The sequence below is a fragment of the Lissotriton vulgaris genome, chromosome 10, assembly GCF_964263255.1.
Source record: "Lissotriton vulgaris chromosome 10, aLisVul1.2, whole genome shotgun sequence".
NCBI classification, from domain to species: domain Eukaryota; kingdom Metazoa; phylum Chordata; class Amphibia; order Caudata; family Salamandridae; genus Lissotriton; species Lissotriton vulgaris.
Window position 1 is genome coordinate 188,191,535 of NC_141698.1, and position 23,234 is coordinate 188,214,768.

General features: G+C 43.8%; 1 protein-coding gene across 1 annotated transcript in view; it reads right to left on the reverse strand.

The window, feature by feature from the left end:
- The window catches only part of MPRIP (myosin phosphatase Rho interacting protein), a 564,937-nt gene that overhangs the window by 485,931 nt on the left and 55,772 nt on the right, over positions 1-23,234 (reverse strand). The window contains exon 3 of the mRNA XM_086940861.1: positions 6,263-6,347. Within this exon, the coding sequence (XP_086796987.1) occupies positions 6,263-6,347 (85 nt within the window). The remainder of the gene's footprint in view (positions 1-6,262; positions 6,348-23,234) is intronic.

Consider the following 23,234-nt stretch of genomic DNA (forward strand, 5'->3'; position numbering starts at 1 on the left):
TAAAGCAAGTAATCCGATATATATACAGATACATATATACATATACATATATATATATATATACATATATTATTTTTTGAAGAACAGGACCAACACACTACGGAATTCTATGGCATTTATTTATTCAAACAACATGGTTTGCCATGTAATGTTTATAAATTCAATAAAGATTCCAGTGATGAAGACCCAGAAATACAGGTATGTAACTTTTTCGTTTGCTGATGACTGATAAAGTGAAATAAAGTTGTTTGATAGTGTGATCTGACAAAAATGAATCTGTCCGGTTAATCGCATTATAATTCAGGCCGAAAGTACAGTCTCTCTGAAGAATAAGGGAATGAGTACTATATTTAGCCTGGGAGAAGAGGTTGATTTTTTAGTGGTGGAGCACAGGCAGACCTTGAGGCCGAGAAACGAAAAGAAGGCAATAGGAAAAGGCAGGAACACAATCAGAAGGGCAAGGCGTCGAAAGCGGCAACGGAAGGCCAAAGAAAAAGAATCAATGGCGCAGGAAGTGATAACTGAAGATAACCCTATAATCAACCTCATTAACTAAGGATGAAGAACAATTACTTGCATTAGGGCTGAATTTCTGTATGCAAGTACAAGGGTTGACGTATTTTGTTTCATACATACATTGAAATTAAAAAAGTTCTTTACCATAAAAACAGGACTGGACAAGGCCGAAATGGTGCAAATGGCTGAAACTAGTAATCTTCAAAAGCTCCAGATTTCAGATATACCTACACTGTTAACTATGCATGATCTAAGCAATGAGTCCAATAGGACCTGTCAGGAACAAGATTCTGTGGACTCCAGTCAAAGCAGATTACAAAAAATATACTTACTACAACAAGGGGCAGGTGAAAGTCCTTACAAACCGAAATCCACATTTTTGGCTGTTATGTCTACATCTTTCATGAAAGAGTGACCGATGACATTAAGAAGTTCCATCATCAAGTAAACCATTAAAAATGGAAGAAGCAATACAATAAAATACAATATAAAAATCTAATAAAGTTGGGGAAAGACGAGGAAATTGTCACTAAAAAAAAAATCAGACAAGGGCGGAAAAATAGTGTTGTGGCCGAAAAAAGACCATGTACAGGAAAGCATGAGACAGCTGAATAATGGGCAATGCTATGAGAAGACTACTATGAGGGAATTTAACAAAGCAAAGGATACTACAAAAAAAGACCTGCAACATTGGAAACGAGAAGGACTGATTTCATCAGGAGAATATCAATATATGTACACTGAATTACCTGTTCTTCCGTTTATATACTTTATACCAAAAGTCCATAAAAATGTTACGCCAATACCGGGTTGCCCTATAATTTCTGCTATAAACAGTATGGGAGAACATGTGGGGGAATATGTGGACTACTTTTTACAAGATCTGATTAAAAAATTGCCCTCATATGTGAAAGATACAGGAGACTTTTTAACCAAGCTCAGTGACGTTATATGGACTGACAATTTGATATTCATTTCATTGGACATAGAGTCACTGTATACAAGCATTGACCATACAGCAGGCATGAATGCTGTCAGGCATTTCCAGGATACTAGGCCATGTGAATATCATCAACACAACAAGATGTTACTTTCCCGACTTACGTGGTGTTTGCATAACAATTATTTTCTGTTTGGTAAAGATACTTACAGACAGATACGAGGAGTAGTGACGGGCCCTGTTTCTCCCCTAGCTATGCATGTTTGCACGTAGGCTATTAGGAGGAACAGGTCCTCATGAAGCAGCGCCATGAGTTCTTTACCCTAAAAATTGTTCATTGGTTACGCTACATTGATGATGTTTTTCTTGTATGAAATGGTGACATGGAGAGTGCTAGGTATTTTGTTGAAACAAATAATGACAAATCTATGAATCTGAATTTTACATCACAGATAAGTAATTCCAAAATTACATTTTTAGATGTAAGTGTATATATCAGTGGAGGAAAATTGGCAACTACCTTATATAGGAAACCGGCAGCAGGAAATGCAACATTACATGCGCATACAAAGCACCTTATCAGGAGTATCCCATACAGTGACATTTTAAGATTGAAACGTATATGCAACTCACCGAAGGATTTTGAGAGCTACAAACAAGAGGCCCAAGATTAAAAAGAAGAGGCTAAAGTGATAGGATACTGACTGAGGCAGTAGACAAAGCTGAGAAACGAACAAGAATATCACTGCTTTTACAAACAGAGGAGAAGGGTGAAAATCCTGCTGAGGAAGAAGAAAAGATACCAAGAATGATAACAACATACAGTCTACAAGAAAGGAAAATAAGGGCTATAATTAAGAAAAATTGGCCTATTGTCCTCACAGACCAGCACTGGCGTAACAAAAATTGAGGGGGCCTCCCTGCAAGGTATGCAGAGGGGCCCCCTCCAGGCTCAATCAGGAGCTCTCTGGCCAGAGTGCAGTGCCATGGGGGCCCCCTTGAGCTTGGGGCCCCCCGCACCGCAGGGGTTGCGGGGGCCTGTGTTATGCCCCTGCAGACAAGGTCCTTGGCACTAGACTCCCAAGCACCTCGGTTGACACATTCAGAAAAACACATTCCATGAGGTCAAGACTAGCCAAAAACAGGCCAGTGCTAGGCACCAGTGGCACTGGATTAAACCCCAGGCAGGGCTTCTATAAATGTTCATCATGTCGAGCCTGCAGATTTGGAGTCAACACTACTAGCTATATGACTCCATTTAAGCAGAATGAGATCGCCATTAGAGGCAATTACAACTGCTGGACAGATCATGCAGTTTACGTTCTGACATGCACCTGTGGGCTTAGATATGTGGGAAGTACTAAACTGCAGGTGCATGTCAGAATATTACAACACCTAAGGGGAATCGTAAATAGTGACCCGTCATACCCGGTCGCTCGACACTTTAAAGAAGCCCACAATAAAGATGTCAAGTGTCTAGCATACTATGTCATTGATGCGATCCCAGTCCTACGTAGAGGAGGAAATAGGGAGCGACTGTTGAGGCGACTGTTGAGGCAGCTAGAAACAAGATTTATTTCAGAACCCGACAGCAAGACACCTAATGGATTGAATAATACTGAAGATATGCACATCTTTTTGTAGTTGATGTTTATATGGATTAAGTGTAGTTTATAGAGCTCTAATAAATTATTGATATAGAGTTTTTAGAACTGTAAATTATAGATTTTAATCCAATATTCTTAAGAGATGCGATGTCCTCACTTTATGTATTACTTAAAGATTGATAATGATTACACAGTTGCAAGCACAGCGGCATTTACAATAGGGACTGATTAAACTCATCCGCTACGAATACATTGTAAATAGATATTTTAAAATGCTTTTTAACATCCAATTGAGTATTTTTATGAAAATAGCACAAGCATTATCACTTTTTGGGTTATTTATGTATCAAGCACTATGCACTTTACCTTACAAATAACACAAATTTTGCACAGGATGTACAGAAAACACTTTAAATCAGAAATTATTGCTCAGTAACAACAAAGAAAAACCATAGAAATGCCTTATATATACATGCTTAAATGTAAAAACTAGAGGATTCATAGCTTTGGAAAAGCATTAAATACAACAGCATTTAAGCTGGTAGGAAAGAAGTGTGCAGTAAATGTGGATAAGGCGTGAGCATTTATGCAGGGATACTACCATATAAATATGTTTACAATGTTTTGCACATAAGTATTTATTTTCATATTTGTGTGATAATATGTACATAGCAATCTGAAATTGGAAGTGTTTTCTCTCTGTTTACTATCACGTGGGTGTTTTCACTAAGCATATAAAATGTATGGCGTACTGAACTCTCTTTGTGTGATCAAGGGCACTTGGTGCCCGAAATGCGTCCTGGAGATTGAAGAGTGAGAAAAATAAACAACAAGTTGACAAAAATTATCCTGGTGTTTCGTTTCTCGCAATTCGCCATAAGGAGGAACTGAGAGTGGTGTTATCGCGCCAGGATACTTTGTAGTAGCAGAGCGCGTAATAAAATATTTTATAACATATATACACACACACACACACACACACACACACACACAATGAATTGTTACACTCCTCTGACAAGCAAGCGTCTTTATAATCTTTCCTATCCAGAAAAAACTACTCATCTGAGCGTTTAACTAACCATGAATTGGGCCCACATTTTAATCAACCTTGCAATGCCTCCACCATGGGCCGCATAAAGATGTTCTTTCTCTCTTACTTGCTTCCTTCTCCCTATCCAATAGAAGGGATTGATTGTGATTTCCACCTTTGTAATAATAATGCTCTGGCCACCAACAATAAAACCTATATCAGTTTTTGATATCTTGGGACCAGTTTTAAAATGGGGTCATTTCCCAGTACAACCAAGGAGACATGGAATACAATCTGTATTTCCAGGGTCAACTCCAAGTACTGAACAATTGCGCCCCAGAAATCTAGAAGAGCTACACAGTGCCACATTACATGTGATCAATCTGCTACTTCTATTGATTTGCATCTAAAACAGTGGTCTGACAATCCTGGATTATTCTTATGAAGGATTGTGGGGTAAGATTAATCAACCACTTCATATAGAACTGCATTCCCTGCCAATTAGCACCTCTAAGCGAAATTCAATGTATTAACTTCACCCTTAACTTCTCCAGACAATACAAATCCTTCATATTTCCATTTACTTGTGACTTTTTGAAAAATATCAAACTTGTCTTTCTTTTAACTTGTTTGAAGCACCAAACCAATTGAAGTTTTCGATACTTCTCAACTACAGCATCATCGTTCTCCTTTCACCTTCATGATGTAAATGGTGCACAAACTTCTCCTTTCACATTCATAGTTTAAACAGATTAACGCATACTGAACAAACCTATTCTGACTTGTGAGAGCAGAGAGATAACGCCAATGAGATTTAATAAATGTGATAGATCTGGATTGCCATTGAGAAAAGCTTGACTTAACTATTAATATTTCTGCCACAATTTATTTTTCTTAAAACAAGATATGAAATGTAGGTCACCAAATGCTGAGGGGGCTACATCTCTATGTAAATACACTCTAGAGTTGGCACTCCGGAAATTCAAAACTATTCCACTGAAATAATTGTTTAGTAGTGCTCCATCCAATCTTTGAAACTCCAATCTCCCCTTCTAAGGACACAACCAAACCTTATTTGATTAATGATACACCACAAATCACACCTACCTCCTCTCCACCTCCCCTTATTCGAAGCTCATGAATAACCGGACCGCCTCTCTTGCAGGAAATTGCCGAAAACATCAATTTTATTTTCACCTGCGCTACTACTGAACTCAATAACTTGATCTGCTTCAGAGCGTCACAGGGCGGGGGGAGGGGCATAATGCACTTTTCAGGGGCCTGTCCAGCACTACAGAAGTTATTTATAGATTTGTAAATGAAAGCAAGCCAGCCATCTTCATTAATAACGAGGCAACGAAAATGGTTGTACCACAAAAAGAAGCCAGGTACAATGATTTCTCTTTCCTAAAGTAATTTTTTGAAACCTAGAAATAGGTGTTTGTGTCACAGTGCAAAAAAGCATGAAGCGCTTAGTGGGTTTTTCATTAAGTTTCTGAACCAGGCATGGCAAAAACTTCTGACAAGCCTGTTCTGCTTTCTCTCACTTTCCTCTTTGCCTTGGAGCAGGGAGGCATTTGTAACAGAAAAAAATACATTCATTAAAAAAAAGTTTCTTCCCTGTTAATTTCATCTCAGTAGTATCTTAAGGGCCACTGACGCATTATTCTTTCAATGCTGATCAGTTTATCACTAGTGATCCGCCTTTATAACATGCCTTCAATTTTCCACATTTCTGGGAGGAGTACTACCCTACAATTACATTACAGCAGCTTTAGGGTGTAGGGTACCCACCTACACTTAGTTTTAATCTGGCCAATCTAATGGCAGGCCGAATTATTACAGCTATGAGGTCTGGGCTAACTTTTCTCCAAAATATGAAATATAAAATACCAGCATTTGTAAAGCGCACAGCTACCTCAGGAGAGGTGTTCCGGCGCTGGGGGCCGTTGGGAAGATTAAGTGGGCTATTAACCAGAGTTACAAGGTGCTGGGCTAGCCGGCGCCGGGGATCGAACCGTGAGCCCCCGTGTTCCGGAGTTAGCCGCCCTGGCCGCTGTACCACACCTCTTCCCTATACATAAAATATGCATCCTTTATTTCGGAAATCGCAAAAGCAGCATTGTGGGCCTACATAGCACTTGTCCATGGATCTGTGGCTGGATGTACCTGTGGTGTTGGAGGCTCCACCTTTCGCTTCTTCTTCTGGTTCTGCTTGTTCGTCCTGGGATAGACAATCAACATTTCCAACCACCTGGGGAAGCGAAACAAAAAACATATGATGAATTTCTTCCAATGAGTAACACCGGGTCTGACAAGTGTGCATCACTGACTAACAATTCATGAAGAAGTCAGTACCACTTTCAAATCTCAGGCAAAAAAATAAGCCCAGACACTAACTAGAGAAAGAAGGAAGCTCCTAATAAAGCTAACATAAGTTGAGATCAGCCACCGGTACAGGCGTATCTTCTGCCTGGTGTAGCAATACTTGCTTCATAATATTAAAGTGGGCGCAGAGATGTCTGTGGGCTGGTTGTCTCAACAAAAGACCCTGTCCACAGGACGCTAATTGTGTCAGTTACTTAAATAATAGAACAGTCTATACGTACTGATAACTATTATCTTCCCCTACGTATTTTTATTCTCATAAGGGGACAGTTCACTGCACCTCGCCCATAAGTTTCTTAAATTCGACTAAAAGGCCAATCTTCCTTGACAGTAACACAGAACACCATGTAGATAATGTCTGACACCTCTAATCAGTACCGGACATCTACACCATCAATATTGGACCAAGTTCTACTTAGAAAAAATGTGCAAGAAACGAATAACACCTCACGGAAACGCCACCAACGGGGTAACTGGTATGTAATCTCCAGACATGCCCCTGTCTCATCATCGGTTGTCATCAGATTCTCAAAGAAAGAAGAAAAAGAGTGTCCAAAACAAACAACCAAACAGTGCAACAAACAGTGGAAGCAGAAGACATCTGCTAGTGACAAACAATTACATAAATTGGCCTTTTAGTCTGAATTTAAGAAACTTATGGGCGAGGTGCAGTGAACTGTCCCCTTATGAGAATAAAAATACGTAGGGGAAGATAATAGTTATTAGTACGTACAGACTGTTCTATTATTTAAGTAACTGACACAATTAGCGTCCTGTGGACAGGGTCTTTTGTTGTTGGTTTATGTCTGAGTGGAGGGCGACCCAGTCCAATTTTTCCCTCTAAGCTCCTATTTAGAGTAGGCTGGTTGTCTCAGCCTGCATGCCTTTTAAAGAAAAAATGGAAATAGTGATAGAGAAAAAGGACAGAAGGACTGAATGAGCGTAGGTAATGTAAGGAAATCAGAAAACTAGGACTGAAAACCATAGATTGTTTAAAAAAAAAATCAAAAGCAACACTTAGTAACCTTAGGGGAAAAAATGAAAGCTAGTTGAATTTCGTTTGTGAAATGAAAATGTTACTTGGCTAAAAAAAGCTTTAAAACTTTTGGGGCAATGTGTTTCCAATTAAAAATGCACTAACAGTTTAAAAATAGCATGCAGTACTGGCCCTTCTCGATACTCCAATCTTAGTCCTTCTCGGTTTTTACCAATGCACAGGAATAATATTTGCAATGCAGAAGAAACAATATGTTGAATAGGAAGTATAAAAGTGCCTCAGAGGATTCACACGCCTTCGTAACGAAGAGGAAAAAAATGTTGGAGTGGCATACATCAAATCATAAAAGGAGAGAAAATGGCAGTAGTAAGGGTACATGCTTCTGACTGAGTTTCCATCCTGGGCTTTACCGGCTGTGAGTTTAGGGCATCTGCCTCTACAGTACCCAGCAAGTCATGTAAGTGTGGGCCTAGTGGCTCTTGAATAGGTTTGTACTCTCATAACGACAAAGCCGTTTAGACAATGAAAGCATATTTTGCTACGGATGTAACAGTTTACCGAGTGTTATGAGAGTAAAACCTGCATGATATGTACTCTACAATTAAACAAAATGGATGTACTGTGCGAAAGCAAGAAATGCCAATAAAAAGATGTCACAAAACAAATTGTGGGCCTAGTGGCCATGTAGGACCACACCTCATCTAGGAATGAACCAATAATTTGGCCAAAGTCCACAATATTAAGTTTAAATATGAACACGGGTTCATTCCAGGTCCTTAATCACCACTTATGACAATGCAAAAGCAACTGCGCAAGGAATGTTCAAAGAATATCAAAATCATAACAGTAATCGGTTAGCTAGATTTAGGAATAAATGTGTGCGGCATACATGAGGCGTGTCACAGACAGACGTGCTCCATGTTGTAATGCTCCCCGCTCTCCAACACAGCTTTTGCAACAAGCATTGAAAATGCAATAGGTCTCGCTCTCATTTAAGTTAAAGCAATTCTGTTTGTAATTAGGTGGTTTTTAGCTTTGCTTTTATTAGTGCTTTTTAAACTTTCACATACATAACATGCATATGTATGCATACTATAAGATGGCGCCCATGTTTACAACCCAGTAACACTGCAAGTCAACCACTAGTCTTTCCACTATGTCCATGACTATCTTTGTGTCAATTTTGGTGCGAAAACGTGCAACTGATGTGATTTCAAATAGTGTGTTCATGCATTCTGTCGATTGTCAGTGAGCAAGGGCACGGACGTGCCCGAAACGCGTCTGATGACAGCTTTTTACCCACACGATGATGAATAAATTCTAGCAGATGAATATCTAACCTCGCCTGGGCGTGCTGATTTTTGCTGTCTGTGTGCCTTTCTGTGCAGCAAGCACTTGTGTAGACAGGCTGGATGCACATATATATATATATATATATATATATATATATATATATATATATATATATATAGCAAGAGCAAGAGGTAGGCTTACCTCGAAACGCGTAGGGGTTGTTTTTGCCAATAAATCTGAGCACTGCAAAATCGATTTGGGCCTCGACTCTGGTGTCTTTGCATAAAAGGATTACGCCAGGAATTGATGCATATTGAGGTTTGGCGATCCCGCCGAGCGCCCGCTGTGGAAGCGGCATAAGCACGCCATCGGTGTGTCTTGGATATATATATATATATATATATATATATATATATATATATATATATATTCACACACACATATATATGTGCATATGTGCGCGGGTAGAGAGAGGTAGAGAGTAGTAGAGAGAGGTAGAGAATAGAGAGTGTGTAGTAGGGTGTGTAGTAGAGTGTGTGTAGTAGGGTGTGTAGTAGAGTGTGTGTAGTAGAAAATAGTAGAAGAGAGTGTGGTAGAGTGTGTAGTGGAGAGTAGTAGAATGTGTAGTAGAGAGTAGAGAGTGAATAGTAGAGTGAGTAGTAGAGAGTAGTAGAGTGTGCAGTAGAGAGTGTGCAGTAGAGAGTGTGCAGTAGAGAGTGTGCAGTAGAGTGTGCAGTAGAGAGTGTGCAGTAGAGAGTGAGTAGTAGAGAGTGATGAGTAGTAGAGAGTGAGTAGTAGAGAGTGAGTAGTAGAGAGTGAGTAGTAGAGAGTGAGTAGTAGAGAGTGAGTAGTAGAGAGTGAGTAGTAGTGAGTAGTAGTAGTGTGTAGTAAAGTGTGTAGTAGAGTGTGTAGTAGAGTGTGTAGTAGAGTGTGTAGTAGAGTGTGTAGTAGAGTGTGTAGTAGAGTGTGTAGTAGAGTGTGTAGTAGAGTGTGTAGTAGAGTTTGTAGTAGAGTGTGTAGTGGAGATTAGTAGAGAGTAGTAGAGTGTGTAGTAGAGTGTATAGTAGAGTGAGTAGTATAGAGTGAGTAGTATAGTGAGTAGTAGAGAATAGTAGAGAGTAGTAGAGTAGTGAGTGTGTAGTAGTGAGTGTGAAGTGGAGTGTGCAGTAGAGAATAGTAGAGTGAGAAGTAGAGTGTGGAGTAGTAGAGAGTAGTAGAGAATGTGTAGAAGCGAGTGTGTAGTAGAGTGTGTAGTAGAGAGTAGTGAGTGTGCAATAGAGTGTGTGCAATAGAGTGTGTGTAGTAGAGTGTGTAGTAGAGTGTGTAGTAGAGTGTGTGTAGTAGAGGGTAGTAGAGAGTAGTGAGTGTAGTAGAGTGGTAGAGTGTGTAGTAGAGAGTGAATAGTAGAGTGAGTAGTAGAGAGTGAATAGTAGAGTGTGCAGTAGAGTGTGCAGTAGAGTGTGCAGTAGAGTGTGCAGTAGAGTGTGCAGTAGAGTGTGCAGTAGAGTGTGCAGTAGAGTGTGCAGTAGAGTGTGCAGTAGAGTGTGCAGTAGTGTGTGCAGTAGTGTGCAGTAATGTGTGCAGTAGAGAGTGCGTAGTAAAGAGTGTGTAGTAGAGAGTGAGTAGTAGTGTGTAGTGTGTAGTAGAGTGTAGTAGTGTGTGTAGTAGAGTGTGTAGTAGAGTGTGTAGTAGAGATTAGTAGAGAGTAGTGAAGTGTGTAGTAGAGAGTGCAGTATAGAGTGAGTAGTAGAGAAGAGTAGAGAGTAGTAGAGTAATGCGTGTGTAGTAGTGAGTGTGAAGTGGAGTGTGCAGTAGAGAGTAGTAGAGTGAGACGTAGAGTGTGGAGTAGTAGAGAGTAGTAGAGTGTGGAGTAGTAGAGAGTAGTAGAGTGTGTAGTAGAGTGTGTAGTAGAGTGTGTAGTAGAGAGTAGTGAGTGTGTAATAGAGTGTGTGTAGTAGAGAGTGGGTGGGTAGTAGAGTAGTGAGTGTAGTAGAGTGGAGGGGAGTGTAGTAGAGAGTAGTAGAGTGATTAGTAGTGAGTAGTAAAGAGTGTAGTAGAGTGAGTAGTAGAGTGTGTAGTATAGAGTAAGTAATAGAGAGTAATGAGTGTGTAGTAGAGTGTAGTAGAGTGTGTAGTAGTGTGTGTAGTAGAGAGTGTAGTAGAGTGTAGTAGAGAGTGTGTAGTAGAGTGTAGTAAAGTGTATAGGATATAGTGTGTAGTAGAGAGTAGTAGTGTGTAGGAGAGTGTGGGAGAGTGTAGGAGAGTGTGTAGGAGTGTGTAGGAGTGTGTAGGAGTGTGTAGTAGAGTGTGTAGTAGAGTGTGTAGGATACAGTGTGTAGTAGAGAGTAGTGAGTGTGTAGTAGTGAGTGTGTAGTATAGAGTAGTAGTGGGTGTGTAGTAGAGAGTAGTAGAGAGTGTGTAGTAGAGTGTGTAGTAGAGTGTGTAGTAGAGTGTGTAGTAGAGTGTGTAGTAGAGTGTGTAGTAGAGTGTGTAGTAGAGTGTGTAGTAGAGTGTAGTGGGGTGTGTAGTAGAGAGTGGAGTGTGTAGTAAAGAGTAGTAGATAGTAGCGAGTGAGTAGTAGAGTGTGTAGTAGAGTGTGTAGTAGTAGAGAGAGTAGTAGAGTGTGTAGTAGAGTGTGTAGTATAGTGAGTAGTAGAGAATAGTAGAGTGCGTAGTAGAGATTAGTGAGTGTGTAGTAGAGTGTGTAGGATACAGTGTGTAGTAGAGAGTAGTGAGTGTGTAGTAGTGAGTGTGTAGTATAGAGTAGTAGTGAGTGTGTAGTAGAGAGTAGTAGAGAGTGTGTAGTAGAGTGTGTAGTAGAGTGTGTAGTAGAGTGTGTAGTAGAGTGTGTAGTAGAGTGTGTAGTAGAGTGTGTAGTAGAGTGTAGTGGGGTGTGTAGTAGAGAGTGGAGTGTGTAGTAAAGAGTAGTAGATAGTAGCGAGTGAGTAGTTGAGTGTGTAGTAGAGTGTGTAGTAGTAGAGAGAGTAGTAGAGTGTGTAGTAGAGTGTGTAGTAGAGTGTGTAGTAGAGTGTGTAGTAGAGTGAGTAGTAGAGTGTGTAGTAGAGAGTGTAGTAGAGTGTAGAGTAGTAGAGAGAGTAGTAGAGTGTGTGTAGTAGAGAGTGTGTAGTAGAGAGTGAGTAGTAGAGTGAGTAGTAGAGTGAGTAGTAGAGTGTGTAGTGGAGAGTGTGTAGTAGAGAGTGTGTAGTAGAGAGTGTGTAGTAGAGAGTGTGTAGTAGAGAGTGAGTAGTAGAGTGTGTAGTGGAGAGAGTGTAGTGGAGAGAGTGTAGTGGAGAGAGTGTAGTGGAGAGAGTGTAGTGGAGAGAGTGTAGTAGAGAGTAGTAGAGAGTGAATTTAACCTATTGTGGGCACTTTTTTGCTGAGGTGACAGGCAGGCTCATGGCAAGAAGGCAACTGAAGTTAAAGTTTCAATAATTAAGCTTTCGCAATTTACAAGCCATCCTGTCAGATCTAAAATTCAGTTCATATCGTATTTCTTATTTCCTTGTTCCATTTTCCAGTCTTTTCATCAATGCTACGCTATTTTATTCTACTTGACATTATTTCCGGGTTGTTATTTATTATTTATTTATTTTATTTTAAGGTTTTGTAGAGCGCGTAGTAACCCTAGAGCATCCCAGCGCTAGAACCTGAACTCAAGAGGGGTCAGCAACGGAAGGGGTTAAGGGTCAGGGAAAAGAAGGGTCTTCAGTGCCTTCCTGAACTGAAGGAGATTGGGTTCAGTTCTCAGTCTCCGGGGGAGGTTGTTCCAGTGTTTGGCCGTGTGGACCGAGAAGCGGCGGCCTCCGGACCGGGCTTTTTTAACTCTGGGGACAGTGATGAAGTTCTGTCCGCTAGAACGGAGGGCCCTATTCGCTTTGTAGGGGATAATGATTTCCTTGAGGAGGGGAGGGCCGTTATTATGAAGAGTTTTATGGGCCAGACAAAGTGCCTTGAAGGCAACCCTTTCTCTGACTGGGAGCCAATGGAGAAGCTTCAAAGCTGGCTTTGCCGATGATCTGGCGGGGGTGTCGGTGAGTAGGCGGGCCGCGGCGTTTTGAATTTTCTGCAAGGTGTTGAGTGTAGCTTCGGGGGCACCCAGGTAGACTGCGTTGCATTAGTCAAGCCTCGCCAGGATGAGGCCCTGAATCAAAAGTTTCTTGGAGGTCGCGGGGAGCAGGGGAAGACCTTTCTGCAGGCCCCGAGAAGTCCAAAGCAGATTCCTGCCGTCTTTTTGGCCTGTGTTCTAAAGCTCAGGTCTTTTTCGAGCCATACGCCCAGGCTCTTGACCTCTTCCTTGGGTGCAGGGGGGTCACCTAGGCAGTCGGGCCAGATGTGAGGCGGCAGGGAGGGCCCTTTGTGTCCGAGCAGCAAAATCTCGGTCTTGGAACCGTTCAATTTTAGTGCTGAGGAGTTCATCCAGCTGTGGATTTCAGTGAGACAGCTGTGAAGGTCAGAGGGAGATTGGTGCGGGTGTGAGAGGGTTACCACCAGCTGGGTATCGTCGGCGTAATTGATGATCGAGACGCCGAGCGGATTGACCAGTTTCTCCAGCGGGGACATATACACGTTGAATAACGTCTGGCTAAGAGATGAGCCCTGCGGTACTCCACAACGGAGGGGGATTTCGGGGGAGTGGCTGTCGTTCTCCCAGACTTGAAAGGAGCGACCGTCTAGGAAAGATTTTAGCCACTTCAAGGCCGTGCCCCTTACTCCGATGTCTCCCAGTCGTTGGATTAGGGTGTGGTGGTTCACAGTGTCGAAGGCCGCACTGAGGTCCAGGAGGATCACTGCCACTGATCCTCCTGAGTCCAGAATGCTTCTGGCCTTCTCTACTGCTGCCAGGAGGGCGGTGTCGGAGCCCTGGCCTGGACGGAACCATGTCTGAGAGACCCCGAGTAAGTTGTTGCTCTCCAGGAATAGTGATAGTTGTTTATTCACTAGCTTCTCCGTGATCTTACTGTTTCCTGGGAGAAGGGAGATAGGTCTGTAGTTGGTTAGGTCCTGGGGGTCTAAAGAAGGTTTCTTTAGAAGGCCTTTAACCACTGCCGCTTTCCAGCTGGGGGGGGACTAGGCCCTGCGAGAGGGAGGAGTCGATGAGCGACATAAGGGGGGGGGTGATGGTGCTGGACACTTTTTTCAGGAAACGGAGAGGGGCGGGATCGCGTGGGGAGCCACTTTTAATTGAGGCCAACATTGCGGCTACCTCATCCGTAGACACTGGGCCAACGGTGTCAAGGGAGGGTGAGGGGCCATCAGGGGAGTGAGAGAGGTGGAGGGGAAAGTTAGAAGGATCCCCGGCCATGTGGCTGGTTACGATGGGGGGTATGGCCGAGAGAATTTTTTGAATTTTCTCGTCAAAGAAGGTGGCAAGTTTAATGCATTTGCTTTCCGCTGCTTCGGGGTCCAAAGGTTTAGCGGGGGGGTCTGGGGCATGGAGGAGTTCTTTAAGGATGGCGAAGGTTTCATGGGCCGAGCAGGAGGCGTTTTTGATTCTGTCTTCGTAGAAGGCGCTTTTGGTATTGAGTAGTTCCATTTTGTAAGATTTTACGGAGACACGAAATATGTCTTTCTTGTCTGCCATTTTATCTTTCCTCCAAAGGCGTTCGTTTCTCTTGCATTCCTTTCGTAATAGGTTTAATTCGGGGGTGTACCAAGGGGACGGGTTGACTCTCTTGGTACGTTTCAGGGTGCTAGATTTCGGGAGGATGTCATCCAGAGATTGGGTGACCCAAGTATTGAATTTGTTGTCAGCAGCGATGGTGTCTTGAGAGGGGAGGGGGGTGTCTTCACTTAGTTTGGCTGCCCATTCGTCTGGGACCAGTTTATGCCAACGTCTGATAAGGGTTCTGACTTTGGGGGGTTGAGGAGGGGGAATGTTGATGGGCCATTCGAAGGGGACCAGAAAGTGGTCGGTCCAAGGAAGGGGGACATGAGAGCGAGTATTCAGATCTTGGATGTTTGTGAATATGGGATCGAGTAGCTGTCCTCTGTCGTGAGTGGCCTGTGGGTTTTTTAGGCCAAGGCCAGTGGAGGTGATGTCTTGTAGAAGTTCTGTCGCCTGCTTGTCGACCGGGTCCAGAAAATGGATATTGAGGTCCCCCAGTAAAAGATAATTGGAGGAGGTTGTGCACTCAATGGTGATATGGTCGATGAGTTTGCTGGGAAATCCGGCGAGTTGGCCGGGGGGGCGATATACAAGCAGTCCCGACAAAGATGTCACTGGGGAGATTTGGATGGCGAAGTGGCAGCTTTCACATCCTTTGATGTTGCCGTCAGAGGTTCTACAGGTGAAGACGTCCTTGAATATTATGGCTAGGCCGCCTCCTCTACTCTCTGGTCTATTCAGCGAGCAGATTTGGTAGCCAGGAGGGAGTGCGAGGACTATGTCAGGGCCATTGTTGGGAGAGAGCTATGTTTCAGTGAGAAACAGGATATCCATGGCGTGGTTTAGGATGAGTCGTTGATTTCATGCGCGTGTTTAACGAGCGACCTGCAGTTAAGTAGGCCAAGTAGGGTTGTGGATGCATTACAACCCACAGCTTGCTTTCCAGACCTTGATGTCCAGATGGGACGGCATGTGGTTCCTGTACAACAGCCAACAAATTAATATAAATTGATAAGGCGGATACCAGCAGGTGAAATCTCCACCCAAATGGTTATTTTTGTCATCACTCTCAATGGAGAAAAACGTCCCCTTGCAGTCCTAACATAGTTTCTTGAAGTAAAATAAATGAGTGTATTATCGTCAGTCGGTAGCTTCAAGGAAGAACATGTTGGACTTCAATAATCAGTGACACGTGACGGGACCCGGAGTGCTCGAGAAAGGCCTTCCTCCCTGTAGGGATTTTATCTGCGCAGTATAAGCTGCGGACTCGGGCCTCCCAGCATCTGACTGAGGTGAGCAGACATCTGCAGGTGCGGCCGGGGCAGCCCTTGTCTGCCTCTCTCGAGCCCATGAGCTGATGAAGACGTGCAGCGCTTCCTGGTAAACCCTGGAGGATACAAGACCGCGTTCACGCCTTCCTAATCCTCCTTGTCACAGATCCTGTCACCAAAGCTGACGGAGGGAAGAAACAAGCTGTAGCCACGCCAATGCGCGCTGTGTTATAAAGCTGCACGGCAGGAGCAGAGAGCGAGAGGAAGAGGCAAAGAAGGGGAGGGAGAGATTGCACCAGAACTTGTCTTTATGGGGCCATGTGTTTGAAATAAAGATAAGAATACTTTTGGGACTGGAGTAAGTCAATTGAGCCCGTCCAAGTGGGACGGCTCAAAGAGAGAAAACTTTCAGTCACCAAGTGTTCTTTCCCAATGGCTGGCCAACATTTAGCATAAACGGTGACGCCGGCTAATGAGAATGAGGGGCAGGGCTTAAAGTTTGCTAGTGTAAGTTCCTCAAAAACATTAAATCTCACAAGCGAGACTGCGCATGTGCGCAGCCACGCAGGCTCGACCTAAAAACTGCACGCCACCTCGCTCGTGAGGCACAGCACCCGGGACCCATCGAACAAGTGCTTTCAACAGGTGGGACCCATAACCTAATCAAACGCAGGTGAGATGAACCAAATACAATTAAGGGCAGCGCTGGATGTACTAAAAACGCTGCACTTCCTCCAAGGGTAGAAATATGGAGGGTGAATCTCCTTGATGAAGTAAGTTAAGTTAAGTCTAGCGTACTCCGCCTAGCCCAACCTCTGCAGCGCTGGGACGCCCCAGGGTAGCCATCGCGCTTTACAATTTCATTTCATTTCAAGTGATTTTAACCCCAGGTCATTGTAAGACGTTACTCATGTTCCTTTCACAGCCCACACAACCACATGTGTGCAGGTGGGTGTGTGAAAGAAATTAGATTACATATTCATTTACTAATTTAATTTTTTTGGCATCTATAGGAGTAGATAATTGAACCACTATAACAGTTATGACCCTTGCTTTTACCATTGGTCTACTACAACATATATATGTACAAAAATATATAGCTCCCCTAGAGTGTAACAACAGGAGTCGTTCAACCGCACAGCAAAGCACGAGGCGAGGGGCCTCCCTGGATTAGGTAAAGTAAAGAGCAATACTGTGTAATGCGGCATGGCTTTATCCTTGCGTGTTCTTCACCTGTTCAAGCGTGTTGTGTGCTTCTGTGTGTTGTGTCACGTGTGCCACAACTGCGCATATAAAGTCTGATACTTTTTTTAAAGCAAATATCGGCCACCTGATGTCCATGAGGTTTCTATATGTAACTGACTATCTACCCTAATATTATGTATTACCTTCCCCCCTACCCCTCACCCCCCACTCCACTCTGGTTATCTTACCTTTGACTTAACAAGGAAAGGTAGGTCCTTTTCTGTAAATTCACAAATAGAATAACATAGGGATCCTAAAAGTCCTGATGAATGACAGAGACTTTATGTAGGCTAAAGTATGAGCAGAAACATGTCAGCACCAGTGAGGTATGTAAGGGCCCTGGCACCTAATAATGTCCTCTGAACATACTCTCCTAGTACGTTTTACTCACAAGGGTACCACCTTATAAAGTAATTCTTGTGGTTTATACCACTGTATTTGTAGTTAGGAAAATTGGCACCCAGCTCAATGTCAGATAAATAATTTCTAAGAACTCCCTCAAGACAGTCCCCCTTGGGGTCACGTCCGCCTTGGTAGCACCATCTTATCAGAGTGGGATGAGGTGGCCTATGATGAGGCATCCCACATTATTTGAGTGAGCCCATCTCATCCAATTCTTGGAATTGCCCAGATTTAGAGTAGGTAGATGGCATAGGTAGACCAAGAAGTTCTCAGAGTAGGTACTAACAAAACTGACCTGTACCTATTCAACCAACTTCCACATCACTGTGTGTTGTGATGTATCACTAGCGGAAAATGCGGGGTCTACTTTAGCCTCTTTCTGTCCCCAAGTGTTAATGAAACAGATATAAATACCACACATTAGGGCTCAGCTAATGAATAAGAAAATGCACTCTGGTATTTAGAATATTCACAATCATCATACCTTTCATTAGAGGGTATCTGCACGTGTGTCCATCATTCTGCAGAAGTGTGGCTCACTGGTTAGAGGAGGCAGACCTGGAAGCAGAGGTCAGCCCGGGACCAGGGTTCAATTCCCAGCTCGGCGGGTCTTGAGTCCTAAAATGTCCACGGACTCGACAGTTCTCGCTCCGGTGCCTACTTGATTCACGGGTTCACACTCTGCGACTCTGGGCAATAGCTTGCTTAATCTCCACAACGGCCTCTCGCGGTGGGATGCCTGGCTTTCACCTTGTGGATACCCTGCCGGGGTTATCTCACAGGGGAATACCAGGACGGGTTCCCTAAGCAAGCGCTTAGATACCGAGTCGGTGATTTGCGCTATATAAATACATGTACATTTACATTTACATTCTGAGATCACCAATCCTATAAGTTTTTGTAATTTATTCATTGGACGTCCATTTTATTATATGCTAAAAGAGATAGAGGCTTTTGCAACTGTCAGATTACGACTGGTAAACACATGTTCTGCAAACAATGTTTCAGGACACTCCCAGTCTCTAATCTTGTAAAGGGCTTTCTTGTATTGATGCTTTGTTCTTGACCTGGAAAGCTATGAACACCTTCCACTGGACAGTTTCTCTTTCTTTTGGTATCTGGGCTGAAAGATGCAAATGCACAGTCATTAGCGAAGTAAACGCAAAACCAGAAATGATTGAGATAGTAAAAAACAATGCATTCTGATGGAGCAGAGGGTGAACTTTATTCGAGGAAAGAAGAATATGTCCATAAAATATGCTCAGTAAGAGGCAGAGAAGCCTGCTGGTAATGCAAAAATCATTGGTTCTGGGTTTTCTGGTAACCCTACTGTAGCTTAAATAGAGCCACCCTTTGGATTGTGTTAAAACAAAGGCCTCTTACAAATAGCAGAAAGAGGAGTCGAGACAATTGTAAGCTATGAAATGGGGAAATCAAAGCACAGATACCACATTTTTGAAGAAAGACGTTTTAAATGCAAATGCGTGAAGGCAAGTGAATTGTAAACTTATTCCAAAGGTCGCACTGAATCCAATATATTGTTCAGCAGATGATGTCAAACTCCGGCACTATTATAAAGTCTTCAATTACCCAGACTCATGGCTTCCAACCGCTAAATACCCATTCATTAATTCTATTACTTGAGGACTCAGTCGTTTAAAAGAGCTAAAAGGTCACGTTCACAGTGGAACAACAGGAAAACAACACCTTCTCTTTGTTCACCCACCACCATACAACAGGTCAAAAGTGCTGCACTGTTTTAGGGAAGGGTTAATAAGGGACTGCAAATTACGCAATGTGACTTACAATTGATGTATATACAAGGCCCGTGGAGCCGCAGACAACTCAGTCCTTGTTACGTAACTGTCGCTCATTACTGACTGGAATGGTACTTTATACGAAATGTAACGATTACCGAGACGATGTATGCAAATGATTAACCAATATTCCTTCCTATCAATAAAGTTTAAAAAAAAAAAAAAGTGCTGCACTGACTTAGTGGGGCTGACTTAATGCTATCTTTCACAGCACTGTGTCCCTAATCAACCCTCTTCTTGGTTTCTCAATCCTTAAGAACAAATACTATTTGTTCTTTAAAACAAGGTCCAGTTCATTACAGCAGTATTCAACAATAAAAGGCTATTTCTTCTCAACAAGGAAAGATGAGTCACTGGAGAGAATGACTCAGGTTAGGTTTTAATTATAAACTCTGCCTACGGTAGTGACTTATAAACTGGCATTTCTAAACAAATGTTAAACACCGCCCTCCTCAACCTCATACCATCTTTACCTTGTTAACACCATTTCACTCCAAGACCTGCTTGTAGACCTGTTGAAGGGTGGCTGACAAAACAAGCATTGGAAATGCAATAGGTCTCGCATTAGAAAAGTTGGAGTTATTGGTCTTGTAAATGACATATTTTATTTATTTGTTGGTTTTTAAAATTGCTAAATTGATGGCTTTGTCATTTACAATGCCAAAAGGTATAACTTTCGCGAATGTGACACCTATAGCATTTGGAATGCAACATGTTTTGTATTTACGTGACTTAGATGGCAGCATGGTCGTTAGGCCACATCTCTAGAGAGCAGGAGAGTGCAGCAGGGGAGAGAAGCACAGCAATGCAATAGGTCTCGCATTAGGAAAGTTTGAGCTATTGGTATTGTAAAGGACACATTTTTTATTTATGTGCTTGTTTTGAAAATAGCGAATTAATAGCTTTGTTATTTACAATGCCAATAGTTTTATCTTTCGCAAATGTGACACCTATTGTAACACAATATGTGTTGTGAGGGTGAGTGAGGGTGAGGGTGAGGGGGTGAGGGGTTGAGGGTGAGTGAGGGTGAGGGGTTGAGGGTGAGTGAGGGTGAGTGAGGGTGAGTGAGGGTGAGGGTGAGTGAGTGAGGGTGAGGGGTCGAGGGGGGAGGGGTCGAGGGGGAGGGGTCGAGGGGGAGGGGTTGAGGGGGAGGGGTTGAGGGGGAGGGGTTGAGGGTGAGTGAGGGTCAGTGAGGGTGAGGGGTTGAGGGTGAGTAAGGGTGAGGGTGAGTGAGGGTGAGGCTGAGGGGTTGAGGGTGAGTGAGGGTGAGGGTGAGTTAGGGTGAGGGGTTGAGGGTGGGTGAGGGTGAGTGAGGGTGAGGGGTTGAGGGTGAGTGAGGATGAGTGAGGATGAGTGAGAGTGAGGGTGAGTGAGGGGTTGAGGGTGAGGGGTTGAGGGTGAGGGGTTGAGGGTGAGGGGTTGAGGGTGAGGGGTTGAGGGTGAGGGGTTGAGGGTGAGTGGTTGAGTGAGGGTGAGGGGTTGAGGGTGAGTGAGGGTGAGTGAGGGTGAGGGTGAGTGAGTGAGGGTGAGGGGTTGAGGGTGAGTGAGGGTGAGGGTGAGTGAGGGTGAGGGTGAGTGAGGGTGAGTGAGGGTGAGTGAGGGTGAGTGAGGGTGAGGGGTTGAGGGTGAGTGAGGGTGAGTGAGGGTGAGGGTGAGTGAGGGTGAGGGGTTGAGGGTGAGTGAGGGTGAGGGTGAGGGAGGGTGTAGGTTGCAGTACTGCGGAAGAGCGGTGCGCATTGATAGGTCACGAGACCTAAAGAGAGCCTCTAAGAATGAAAACAAGTGTCAGAATAGCCAGCCAAGTAAGAACTATCCACTCTAGAATGAGCTGTGCCTGTCAGCGATGTAGAACTGGCAGGCAATTACATGAGTAAGGTAACTTGACCGTGCTGCAGGTCGAAGAAATCGATAATGATTCTGTGGCTCAGGAACTCGTGACTGCCACTTGAAGAAATATGCTCCAGCTGCGAGGAGAAATAGATAAGATTATGTGGCCTAAGAACTCGTGACTGCCTTTGAAGAAATCTGAAAAACAGAGCTCCCGCTGTGTGCAGAACACCGCTCTGCACGGGTAAAAACTCAGTCCCAGAAGGAAGACAGCGGGTAGAACGTTCGCTGAGGCCCAACAGCTGAGCGCACACTAGGCGGGAGGCCGCCGAACGCTCTGGCAAGAGAGTTCCCGCTGAGAGGAATCACTGTGTGGAGATGTGAGCTGCCGAACGTTCGTTGAGAGAATAAGCTGAGCTCTAGCCGTCGGGAGGCCACCCTAGCTCAGGCACTTAGGTTCCTGCTGTGAGGTAATCACTGTGTGGAATTCACGCCATAAACTGACAGCTGAGCATAAAACGGGGATAGCAGGCAGAGGGCTACCGGGGAAAAAGTACCTACACTAGATTAACTCCTAACAAGGAGCTGGAGGATTTTCCCCCTTAACTGAGGAAGTTCCAATTATAGCACGAGACAAAAAACAATTAGGCAGCCATCTGTTCAAAACCACTGGCTACAACTGACGGAAGCGGCACAAGGCCAAGAGAGTTCAGATAACACCGCAACTCCAGGGGGAGAATGTCGCTTCAATTGCAATCACTAGGCAAGGTGAGTTCAGATAACATCACAACTCCAGGGTGAGAGCGTCGCTACAAATAGTAATCGCTGGGCAGACGAGGCAATTCAATACCAGGGCGCTCACGAAACACTCCGACAGAACAGTTGAGGGAAACGCGCTGTAGATACAGCACTGCGTGAAAGGTAGCGATAAACAATGCCTTGTACAAACGTGGATTCACTTCCTCAACAGAACAAGTAAAAAAACAAGGGAGGAGAGAAGGAAAGGTGACAGAACTGCTGGAGGAGCAAAGAGGAGAAAAGAAATGCGACACGGCGGGCAGGGGATGGGGCGGAGCGGGTTAAAAAAAAAAAAAAGACGGAGGGAAGGCAGATAAGGGGAGGGGGGGAGGAGAAATGCGACACGGCGGGCAGGGGAGGGGGCGGAGCGGGGAGAGGGTGTGAAAGCAGCAGGGGCCTGGAGTGCGGCTGAGGGAACTGATGTGCACGCGCTTTTAAGCTCAATGCGCATGCGCATTGAGCTTAAAAGTCACGGGCACTGCAAGTAATCGCCACGATTCCTTGCAAGTTAGTTAAAGAGTGGTTAAGCCCCCATAGTCTCGCAAGCTCGATGCGCATGCGCATCGACAGGCGAGACCTAAAAATGAGAACTGTGCAGGATCACACTCTTACATGAAAACATTGTCTGCTATCATCTAAAGCAATCCCATTAACCAGCTAGCGACCCAAACGTCTATCATCTCTCCCTCCCCCTCCCCCTCCCCCTCCCCCTATTTCAATGCTTATGTATGAATCACAGATTGTCTCATTCATCCATTAAATAGAAGAGACACACCTCTTCTTGCATAATAAGTGCCCTGAGGAAATGAAGTGCCCGGCAAACAGTGGCCAAAAGAGTAAGCTACCAGCAAAAAAATCATCTTTCATACACCTGACCTTTAGAAAAAGAAAAAAAAACTAGAGTTCAGTTTGACCACCTGCTTTCACTGACCCCTCAACATTATTTACTGGTCCATACTTTGGCACCCTTAACCTGCTTAGAATAAAGAATTATTTCTTCCCTTCATACAACGCACAATCAAGCGTTAGTAACTGCACAAATCTGACTCAACTGTTTAATCTCTCTGTTCCTGACTCTCAAATATTGACCATACACACTAACTGCAACTTTCCTGAAAGATGGTGTCCAGATTAGTAGCTGTCTGCAGGCAGTGGAACCACATCAAGCTTGCAGTTCTGGCTCATCGCATTTGAGTAGCTTTCTAGAGTTTCCTTAATAGATCCTCTTAAAGTTGGGTCCCAAAAAATGTTGCTAACTTGCCAAGGTTTATAATGGGAGGGGATGGGTGGTATTGGATCAATGGTGAGTGTCACCACAGCATGATCTGATAGCCAATAGTGGTGGATAGCATAGAAGCCATTAGCCCTTTATTGACCACTAAGAAGTTTACTTTCGAATGAGCATTATGCACTTTTGGGAAAATTATGGTTTGTTGCTGAATCCTCCATGCATCAAAATAGATTTTGATCAGTTGTACCTCAAGAGGCAGTGATGGAT